This window comes from Echiichthys vipera (genome assembly GCF_963691815.1).
Source record: "Echiichthys vipera genome assembly, chromosome: 8".
In the NCBI taxonomy this organism is placed as follows: domain Eukaryota; kingdom Metazoa; phylum Chordata; class Actinopteri; order Perciformes; family Trachinidae; genus Echiichthys; species Echiichthys vipera.
The window spans coordinates 21,051,064-21,063,078 of NC_139833.1; the positions used below are offsets into that span (position 1 = coordinate 21,051,064).

General features: G+C 39.7%; 1 protein-coding gene across 1 annotated transcript in view; it reads left to right on the top strand.

Moving 5' to 3' along the window:
• Window positions 1-12,015, top strand: part of LOC310950197 (collagen alpha-1(XIV) chain-like) — a 135,133-nt gene that overhangs the window by 11,556 nt on the left and 111,562 nt on the right. Inside the window, exons 3-5 of the mRNA XM_083917875.1 lie at window positions 201-317; window positions 4,418-4,561; window positions 5,243-5,338. Coding sequence (XP_083774001.1) covers window positions 201-317; window positions 4,418-4,561; window positions 5,243-5,338 — 357 coding nt within the window. The remainder of the gene's footprint in view (window positions 1-200; window positions 318-4,417; window positions 4,562-5,242; window positions 5,339-12,015) is intronic.

A 12,015-nucleotide genomic window follows, 5' to 3' on the forward strand; every position in this document is an offset into this window, starting at 1 on the left:
CCATTTATTCATTTTTTTTTCATTTCCTCTTTGACTTCTTGTGATTTGTGAATCTTTTGGTATTTTTAGTATTTATTTACTGACACATGTTGACTGGTGGCTGGGCACTTTTTGATTAATACCATTTTTTATCCATCAACATAATCATTTCAAATCAGCTCTGTTGAAGATTAATTTAAATGTGGTTAATTGTTTTTCAGTTCCAACTCCCAGGAGGCTCCGTTTCAAAGTGCTGAGCTCGGACAAGCTCCTTGTTTCGTGGAAGGAGCCCAAAGGGGACTTTGACAGCTATCTATTCCTCTACAACAGCACACCAGGTAGGATCATTCTGCTGTGTGCACACACACCCACACACACACTTAGAGAAAAAACTTCCATGCTACTGATGTTGGACTTAACTTTTAAATTAGGATCCCATTATGACTTGGTTTTTCTGTCTGTCTGTCAGGATGGCTTATGTAATTTTCTTCTTATCAAAGCTCTTTGAAAGGATCAAACTCTGAGCGATGTGCAAGACTCAAAGTTTGAGCTGCACCTCTGCCAAGTTTGAGACAAAGGGATGTTTATGCTGCGTATCTGGAGCCTGTCAGCAGATTTGAAAATGGCAGTGATAAAAACATATCCACTGAGTTTTGATGGAGCTCAGCCATAGTAGTCCATTATTCAGCATTAAACTCTTTTGAAGTATGTGTACTTGTATGGAGTTGTGGGCGTTATTGATGACTGACATCCTGTTTTTGTCAGCAGTTGACAAAACTGACACATTGTATGACCTCGTCTCTTTCTGGACATGCACAGTGCAGCCAGTAATCACCCTAATTACAATGGATGTATGCAACCATGGTGCACCTACCTTCAAGACCATACATCTCCTTTTGTTGGTATTAATTCTGTGCTGAACACTGCATATGATTCCTTTGCAGCCATTGTAAAAATGAATAAGTAGGACTGAATAAGCACTCTGCATCATAAAACTTGTTCCTCGCAAACAACCCTTTGCGAGAAACGCCTTGTCTGACAATTTCTTGCTGCCTCTGACAGCTGAATAGAGAACAAAAAGGGAAATTTATGGGCACTTCCTCTCAGGGAGGAGTTCAGCGGTAGCTCACTGGCATTCAGCAGTCTTTCACAGTGTCCTCACACTATGTGGTTAATTAAGCCTTTGATAATAAGGAAGATGAGGACACAAATACCTGTCCTGTGTCCTGATCAGGTGGTTAAGCTTGTTAACACTGGCTGAAGTCCTTTTGTGTGAGAATAATACACCGGTTAACATCACAAAAGGATCTTTCAGCTAACCTCTGGACTACACATGAAATCCTTTTTTCTCAGCTCAAGTGCAACTGGATAAGGTTGGGGTTTAGTTCGAAGCAAATGAGGGCTAGCTGGGTTTTTTTCCTCAGTGCTTACATTCTTTAAAACACTGTTCGCTTTCAGAGTTTCTCCTGTTATCACCTTGTACCTGTGTGGATAAGGTAACCCAGTCTTACTGCGTCAAAATGTGTTAAACATGAGCCTGTGCTTCCCTGTTCACTGACTTTATTCTCTATTCTATGATAGTGCATGAATTCATCTAAAATAAGCACTTATTTGGAAGTCTGTTCAATAGTCTGCCAAAATTTTGGAAATTCAAATCTTGTGGGTTGTGTCTGTGTGTACTTGCATATTTGGGTATTTATCAGTGCCAGATGTCTATATTTACTCTCTCAAATCTCAGCAGTGATAAAGCCTAACCCAGAAGAAAAAAGTTCAGCTTTTACTGCAACTTATTGTTACATTGCTGCTGCAACCAATTAGAGGAATAATTTTGGTTTTGGAAGGTGTAAAGCATTTGGAGGTAAGTGTTGTAGAAAGCCGCTGTTATCTCTGAAGTTTAAAATAGTTTGTATTGCTGCAGCAGTACAGGGGACACATTGATGTTGCTTTGCACAGTCCATGCCATGCAGTGTAGTTCACCATTAAAAATATGTTTACCATAATTGTTGTATACTTTAGATCGACTCCTGACATTCACACACATTACTAACTTCGTGTAACAAGTTTTCATGCCATGATAGGTAAAAGGCTCATTCAACATTTGACAGTTGCTCAAGTAAAGTGTTAATTATGGATGCATCCAGAACAATAAAACTGAAGTACTTCTTGTTAAGGCCTTCGGAAGAATCAAAAACAGCTGTATAACATCAGTTGGGCAGGACTTTTAATATCAAATGAAGCAATTGCAGCAATTTCCCCGTTCAAGACAGTGCAGCGCTCTTTAACGGAGTAGGGGTGGTTAACCAGACACACATTTGCCAAACCAACCAGCTAGACCTCATCCTTAAAAATTTTTCTCTTGTAAAACCAAAAATACAGTTTGATAACACTTTTTTTTAAGAAAGGATAAACCTTACTTTTGTGTTGCTTGTTCAAGTAAGTTTCTAGTGCGGCGTCTTCTTTGCCTCACTTCGTTGTGCCATAATGCAACAGACTCATCACTGCTCCCAGAGGCCGAAGGGCGATAAAACTCCCTACTCGAGAGTTGGTGAAAATTGGCTTAGGGGGCATCAATGAGCCCATACCACACTCAGAAACAAACTTCAACAAGGGACACAAAGATGAGATTTATTTATCACTTCATTAGAAGTGTGTCAAAAAGTTGACTATTCTTTTATTTTAAAGACAAAAAACTTCAAGCAGGAGAACTAACAAGTTGTTTCGGTAAATCTATGTTTGCTTGACCGCTCCACCTCCGTTGAGGAATGAGGACCAGCAGGCAACGGCTGCTTTTAGGGTCATTTTCCAGCTGCTAGCATGGTGATGCTAACCTACCTGTAAATGCTACGGTTGAAGTGGAGTGTGGTCTGGCTAAGCTAGTTTGTCATTCTGGCATAGGAGAAGAGATTTTGTCCCACCACTGTACATTCAGTAAGACAGACTGATTGACTACTGGAGGGATGCTTTGGAAGATTATGCTCATAAACATGTCACATTTTAAATGTAAAGCTGGCAAAGCTCATGACATATTATTCAAGTTTGACTTTGTAAAGAGTTAAAGAAAGACTGATCATTGTAAGACCTGTTTCATGCTTTTTGTGGTCAGCGAAGTGCGGTAGGTGATATTGAGCAATTGCGGCCTGGGCATCAGTGCTCAGATGTTCTAAGCTCAGAGCCATGCACCTCCAAGATATTGTAACAACAAGGACAGCGTGCACTAGCAGCATTGTAACGACTGGCTATCTATGGAACCCGGGAGTGCGAGTAAGTTTAATCAAATTTCACAGCACTTTAAAAATGCTTTGATGAAATTTTGGCTAAGAGGTCTGTTCTTAGAGCTGTCTGCTCTCATCTGGTTTCAAATGATGCAGTCAAGTATCAGTTGTTTGCCATTATCTTCTAAAACTCAACTTCTAAAATTAATATGTGGAGATGCTTAGTTAAATGGGGTTTCCACACGTTTTGACTCAATAGTCAAACCATAAAGTGCAAGCTATTTTCGATATCATGGAAACAGATCTGATCAAAATGAATCCTAATTGAAATTAAGACTTTGGAAAGCAATATTGTAAGACTTTCAACTAATAAAGGGACAATTCAACATTTTGATAGCTAAGTGTCTGTGTTTTCTTATCAGTTTGGTGAAAAGACCAATGCCACTCTCATGTCTGTGCACATGGAGCCAGGGCCTGGACTCCTAAACACTGAGGCCTTTATCCGCCCAAAGTTCACCTCTGAAGATCACTAATTAACATACTGTATCTCATTTGTTTAATCCTTACACAAACATAAATATATGTATATAAAGGGTATTGTGGATTTATGGAGAGTTTATTGTGTTAACAATTTCTTGACCTGACACACTGACTGCAGTATTTTGCCATCAGTACAGGTTTTGCTAGACTAGACTGTTTCTTTACATTTTAACACCTCACACATCAGTTGTGGCTTTCAGCCTGAGATGGAAGTGAGGGGATTCACTCACAAAGTATTTAAAAATAATAAGGCCTGTGTTTCCATCAAGAAGACTAAGCAGGTGATATATGTTTTGAAGATAATTATTTGAATTGAATTAGCTGATTTGAATGGATATACAAGAAGAGCTTGGCTGTAGTCAGAAATATTCACTTGTCCAGGACCTTCTTCTTGTATTTACTTGTATGTCGGACCCCCCCCCCCCTCCCAAAAAAAACACCCTTTGTTGTCATTTCAGCATTTCTGTGAAGATATGCTGCTCACAAAGACATGCACACAAACAAATCCACTATAAAACATTTTGACCTTGAACGTAATGTTTGCTTTCAGAATCTCCTGCTAAATTAACCTTATATTGGTTCGCTCGTCATGAGAATACTAATATTTTCTTCCAAGCAGCAACTGAATATATCAACAAGAAATGTAAAAACACGCCTCTTCTGCCTCTCTCTGCCTCTCTCTGCAGGTGGTCAGCAGAGGGAGATCATAATACCTAAATCTGACACAAAGGTGCTGATAACAGACTACAGCCCCTCTAAGGACTACAGTGTCAGTGTCATCAGTGTCAGTGGCAGAGAGCAAAGCAGACCACTTCAGGGCACACACAAAGGTGACTTCTATTCTACTGCTGTACTGCAGTGTTCAGCTCCCAAATACTCTCTTCTTTTCTCCTGTTGTATACTCTTCTACTGTACTGTACACACTCATGGTCTTCACTAGGGATGGGAATCAAGAACTGGTTCCAAATTGTCTGATATATTAGATTCATACGCCACGAAGCTCAGCAATTGCTTTTATAGATGCATGTTTTTCTGTCAGTAATATAACAACCTCAAACTCATGCCTATATGCTGTCGGAAACTAGCAACAATGATTCATGGTGGAGAGGCGTGGCGTCATTTCACAAAGAAAGTTGGACTTAAATTTCAGTAATGCCATGTATTTGACATTCCACGCACAAGTGCCACAGCTTACCATGAGCAGCACGTACGTTTCCGAGGGTAAATATCCCGTTATAATAATGAACAAATATTCTCTCATTTCTTCTCCACTGTGTTCAGTCTCAGAGATAATAAATCTGTTTTAGACGCTGAAAACCCGTGTAGGCCGGCTTAAATTTCATGAATTAGTAAAGAATTGGACTGATTTATCTTCCTCCTCTCCTCTCCTCTCTATTGTAATCTCTATGTGTCAATCCATATCCTTTCCTTATCAGTATTAGTATGTAGACCCAGATAGAGAAGAGCTGTTTTTGTAACTAACTTGTGATGAATGTGTTGATCTGCTGCAGCTGAAAGAGGAGAGAGTGACAGAGAAGACAAGACCGAACCTGAGAGGCTGACTGAGTCAGTTGTACCTCCTGAGGATGCCAACGAGATCTCTGGAGGTAGGACAAACGCACACAACACCGTATCCAGGAGAGAAGGCCATATACAAAAATCTTGCGCTCAAATGAACGTATAAATAATATTAATTCTCTGCTTAAAGAGTCTTCCAGTCAGTTGCCATAGTGATGTTTGGAGGAAGGAAAAACAGCCATTGGTGTTGTCTGCCCCCATGCAGAGTTTGTGTGCAACCGGTTAACAGCAAAATCCACCTTTTAAAGCAATATCCACCCAGACAGACCTCTGCCTGGTGGTCTACTTACCCAACAAGTGAGAGTAAAGATGCCAAAACCATCTCTGCTTCAGCGGTGACTGATTCACAGTGGAAACTCTTGAACACACGCAGAGTGAGGTGACTGGGACTGCTGATGTTAAGGCGATGAGTGACCCACTGTGTTTACTTGTGTCTGTTAATTTGAGCTCTGTCTGTGTTTCTGTCTGTTACTGAAACCAAGATGTTCTTTCGCTTGGGACCATGAATGATTCCAGATTTAAATGCCTAATATTTCAGCCTCTACTGAAAAGTGAGAGAAGAAAGGAATGTCTTTATTTTATCCGCTGTTGACATTTTTTACCATAACCTCATGCTCAGCAGGGACTCTTTGGCTATATTTTAACTGGCTGTATGATATATGATTTTCTGTGTGTATGAGAGAAAAGTTAAGCTGGTTATACTGACAGACATTTACTTAACCAAAATAGTTTTCATGTCAGCTCCATGGGAAGAAATCACCAGTATTTAACTGATTCATTAACTTTGTTTCTCCGCCCAGCGAGTGAGTGAGGCAGCCGGCAGCAGGTGACACACACAGACTGAGTCAGTATAAGGTTAATAGGTTTTGAACACATATAGGGAGAAAACGCGGGTGTGTGCTTTACTGGCGTGAGTACCGTAGGCTTCACCACGGCTAACATAAGCACTATGCAAAGATACTTGCAGCATCACCACAGCTCTCTGCTTAAATCAAAATCAAGAAAATGCTGAAAGTTAAAAATCTCATCTCGTTCTTGTGAACTCAGTATCGTGTATCATCTCGTCGTGTGAGCTAAGGGACTCATCACACCCCTAGTGACTAATATATATTTGATCGGATATTGCTCAAGTCTCTGATGTGAAGAAATAAAGGATTCCCTTTAGACTGTCTCAGACTAACGGCATGAAATAACCGAAAACTCCATAACGTTATGTTGTACTCCAGCGTCAGATTACAGGTTCAGTTTCAAATTTGAAAAACAAATGTAATGGAGAGAAATACCCGCTGTTTCTCCCACATTGTTTTTGTGATACATAATTTAGCAAGGGTTAGCTTGAAAATAAATTGATCAGGGGCCCGGCTTCATTGATCCTTCGCAAAACGGAGAGAAAACAGCCAAAAGTTTTTCTGTCCATTGCCTTGCCACAGCACGTGTCGTGCATCACAACATAGACCCAACGAATCGATGGTGAAATTCCGTGCCATATTTTTATAGTCTATTATTGATTATTGTTGCAGCCCTAATTGCTTTTATTGAATATGATTGAATACTGATATGAAGTCCATCCTCAAGTTTACTGTATAACATGTCATCATTTTTATGGACTATAACCCTTTTTATTAATATTTGCACAGTAAAATTTCACTCTTGCTATATGTGCACTTCATATTTGCTGATGGAGCAAGAGAGGGACACACACACACACACACACACACACACACACACACACACACACACACACACACGCACACACACACACACACACACACACACACACACACACACACACATACACATGGAGGGAGGGGGAGAGAGAGAGAGAGAGAGAGAGAGATAAAGCGCATCACTGAGCAATTAAAAATGTTATAAAGCTTATTTATAGACACTTTGCATCCTTGAATACATAATGAATTGGCTCTTTGGAGGAGATGAAAACACCTCGATAGTAAATCAAAGCAAATTTCATATTGACTTCAATCTCTGGGAATGCTTAAAGTGTTCTTATCACTGCTGCATACGGAGCTGTGGAAAAGTATTTGATTCACAATAAATAATGAGTGATTATCATGTTCTGTTTCTATAATTATATGTAAGAACAGAAAAAAAGGCTTAGCTTCATTACATCACAGCCTTTTTCTTTCTGGAAAATACTGTACTGTCACTGCACAATGGCATTTTTACAAGCCGAGCAACATTAAAAAACTAAAAAAACATTTTTATGAAGAATTTATGAGTAGGCCTTGTTGTTTTACCGGAGATGGGAATTTCACTGTGTTTGTTTTCAGCTCCCATCGACTTGTGGTTTATAAAGGTAGACATTTTTATTCCTCCTCATCGCTGTTTTCGTGTTGCCCGTCTGTCCGTCCATCCATCCGTTCCATTTTTATGAATGCAATATCTCAGGAACTGCTGGAGGGAATTTCTTTAAATTTGGCAAAAAATGTCCACTTGGAGTCAAGGGTGAACTGATTAGATTTTGGAGGTCAAAGGTCACTGGGACATCACAAAACACAATTTCTTTTGACATAACTGAAGAATTTCTACATTAATTATGACAACATTTCACACAAATGTCTGATAGGATAAAATGATGCAGTGATGAAATTTTATATCGCAAAAAGGCAAAGGTCAACTTCACTGAGACATCATAATCTTTCTGTCCGTTATTTAACGACATAACTCAGGAACAGAAGGGGAGTCATTTGATCATATACTGAATTGCTGACACTGATCTTGAAACTGTGGTGATTGTTCAGATCTTCTGTGCTGCCGGGCTGAAGATGTGTGAAGCATTCACATTTTGCCAAGACTGAAACTAACTTTTAAAAATAACAACAAAAGAAAAGCTGTAAAGACTCTCTCTCTCAAAGACAAACACGCACACACACTGTGTTTCTCCTCAACTCAGTAGATTAAAATCTGGATTTCCTTCAGACCCACTCACCATTCACTGCAGCAGAGGTGACCTTGATTGGTGTTCTGCTTTGTACCTGTAGGAGATTATGATAATATCCTGCTCTGCTTCAATAGAATGTGTGAATTTACTGTGTGTGTGTGTGTATGCAGCTTTATGTACTATAGTGATGATCATAATGTGTCACTGCTCTTTTATGTTTGCTGCTCTGTAACGTGTCATTGCTTCTCTTTTCTCTGCCTCTCAGCTGTGTGTGTGTATGTGTGTGTGTGTGTGTGTGCGTCCGTGTGTGTGTGTGTGTGTTTGTGTGGGCATTAGTCCATCGCTGCTTTGTTCCAGAGTAGTAATCAGCTGGCTTTTATGTCAGGGTGGGTTGTTTACAAAACCTTTCATTAACAGCTGGCTCGTAGACTCATCTCCTCTCTGATGTGTGTGTGTGTTTGAGCGTTATAGACAAAAGACATTCATCTTTTTGAGTACACACTACCAATTGTATTCATGGATCAAACCTCACTCATAAAGTATTTTGCAAAGACCTTGTTGTGTCTTTTGACTAATTAGTTTGGATAGTTTGTGTATTCAAACTGACATGAAAAACTGTAATAATGCAATTTTCCCTGCATGTAAACAACAACGCTTTGTATCCCAACTTGGCAAGTCAAGGTCAAAAAACATTTAGATACTGTCATAAAGAAATACTACGTAGGCTTGTTGTATCAAAAGGATCCTGGCTAGTGTGTGTGTGTGTGTGTGTGTGTGTGTGTGTGTGTGTGTGTGTGTGTGTGTGTGTGTGTGTGTGTGTGTGTGTGTGTGTGTGTGTGTGTTGTGTGTGTGTGTGTGTGTGTGTGTGTGTGTGTGTGTGTGTGTGTGTGTGTGTGTGTGTGTGTGTGTGTGTGTGTGTGTGTGTGTGTGTGTGTGTGTGTGTGTGTGTGTGTGTATGCGTGTGTGCGCGTGGGTACTTGTGTGCATTGCAGTAAGTTGGTTTGAAGTTGCTTGGATGTGTTTTAAAGTAAAGGGGGGAGGGCCATTAGCTAAAGGAAGTGTCATGAACCTTCCTCAGCTCTTCCCACTTTTGTTCTGAAGAATCTCTACAAATTATTTAACTGTGTCTTGCCAAGCCTAAGCAAAGGCTGTACTGAACTGAATACACACTGTCCAATCCAAAAGCTTTGACTGAAACTAATTCAGTGTCTGCTCTTGGGGTGTCATTGACTCACTCTGGCTTTGCAAACAGGAAATGGGTTTACCTTGGTTTGTAGTTTGTAGTCTGTCCAAGTTTCCCATATTGATGTCGGTCATTTGTAGGTCTGCACCCTAAAAGTCGATGATTCGAATCATCGCTCAGGGACTCCCAAGTCCAATCTCAGTGCGGAGGGAGGACTTAACTTTTTTTTTTCCTGCAGCCTCTAAATCTATGCGTGATCTGAGCACTGGATTCAGCTGCTCACTGCTGGAAGAGGTGGAGAGAATTCCCCTTCCTCCTTGAATATCACATTCTGAGATGTGTCTGACTTTTTCTTTTTCTTTTCGGCTGTGTCATTGTCTGCAGAGAAAGCAGAAGAAATTCCTCCGCATGAACCACAGTCGTCTACTACTGTTAAAGTGCTAAATCGTTCTGTTACATCAGTGTTCCTTGCGTACTGTCTGTTAATGAGAAACATCAGAGAAACATAATTACTCTGAAAACAATTGCCTTATCTTTATCCGCCCCTAACCATCCTCCAGTAATTACAATGAAGAGACTAGATTTAAAAAAAAAAAAAACGTAAATACATGTGTGGAACTTATTTCTTTAACTGTTTTAAAATGACAGGTTTTTAGTTTGAATCTGAAACAGGAAGAGAGATATACAGTGGAGATCAAAATAAGAGAACAAAGTATTAATACTTGATTTATTCTGAAATACCGTTTCCGAAATATCCACTCCTGCTTTACAACTGCTTTACTAGCATGTTTTTTTTATATAACCAAGGCATTTCAACAAAAACACTTTATTTAGGGAAAAAAGCAGTGAGCAAAATTAGAGAACATTAACCATTGTGTCAGAAGAAGAGATTTAAACAGTGTTTTATTCGGGCTATAGGATTCAAAAATGAACAGGAAGTGTGAAGCCCTTGCTTTAATGACTTCAGCACATCTGCGCCCACAGGACATCACTAGTTTCTCACACTGCTCTGGTTTGATCTTGGTCCATTCTTCTTGCAGTCTCTGTAACTGTAGTGGGTTTATTAAACATTTCTTTGTCACTAAGGATTTTCCAGAGATTCTCTATGGGTTTATATCTGGACTCAGGGCTGGCTATTTTATTGTTTCAATATTCTTAGCTTCAAGGAACTAACCTGTTTTGCAGAGTGACAGGTGACATTGTCTTGTATGAAAATTGCAGCTGATTTGGAGACAATTGCATGTTGCCGAAGGAGGGTTACATAATGCTAGTACGCAGTGGCATAGCCAAAACGGATATTCTATCAAATTCTGCCCCCCCCCAAACAGCATTTCAGAATAAATTAAGCATTAAAACTTTGTTCTCTAAATTTGATCTTCACTGTATATGTACAGATATTAAAAAACAGAGACATACTGTAAGCAGTGAAAAAATATTAATGTCCCATGTGAATTTATATATGTTTAAATCATAAATAGGTTGACTGAAAGTAAGAAGTTTGTTCATTGAGAGAACTACGTGTGTCTTTCTTGCTAATAAGATGGTGTGTTCGCAGTCCTACAACTTATCCACCATGGTCTCATTTCTGCTCCAACCATCTGACCTAAAAAAAAAACTGTACATATTCACATTTCTGTTAGAAAATTTTAATTCTCAAAGTAACGTTCACTTCTGGACATTGCCATAAATCTGCTCGTAATAACATCAGGGCAGATCTACAGCGAAGAACTGTTAAAGACAATAATGATGGAAAAAGGCATTTTCTTGCCAGATGGATTGCCATCAGAGTTTGTCATTTACTTTCACTCTCCAGTTGTTTCTGTCAGTTCTGCCAACAAAGAGTCTCTCTTGGCTTCCTAATCAACTGGCTGCATTATGAAACGGTGGTTTCAGCGTTTGACAGACTCACAGGCCAATGTGTCAAAACATCAACATACTTTTTTTCCAGGTAGAACTGAGACATGCACACAGAGCGAATACTGTGTAATGCTGTTATTACATTTGATGTCAGCTCAGGAGGCTGCTATCTTTGTTCGCTGGATTCACTGGTTCCATATTGGTTTATTGCCTTCAGAAACTTTCAAAAGCTTCTCTTGTGGTAGTATTGCTCACATTTGTCTTCTTTGATATTCATATGTAATTGTCATAAATTATTTTTACGTGGATTATGTTCATAGATTTTCACTCTAGAGATGGTTATGTCTGTCAGACATTTGAATCTACCAGCTCTACCGAGTTGACTGATTTGTTTGGCATTGTGACATGAAACTGTGGTTTCTCAGTTGAAAAAAGAATTCATCCAATGAGTGCCATGATGAGCCCATTAGCATCCATGGCGGGACTAATGCTGTTGTCAAGCTGTGTGTTTACCATAGACTGTATTCTCCGTTCTCTCAACTTGATCCAATCGTACTCGCCTACGGGAGTCGCCATCTTGTCAGACTTTGGCTACGCCTCATTTCCTCTTACTGTACCAAAAAAGGGCATTGATGTGATGTTGGAGGGAGGGAGATACGTCTGCAACTGCAATTTTTGGCACTTCCATATTGAATGACCCAGGAAATTGCTGTGGTTTGGGCTTGGTGTTTACACAGTCATGTACTGTACTGGCTATCTGGCTTTTT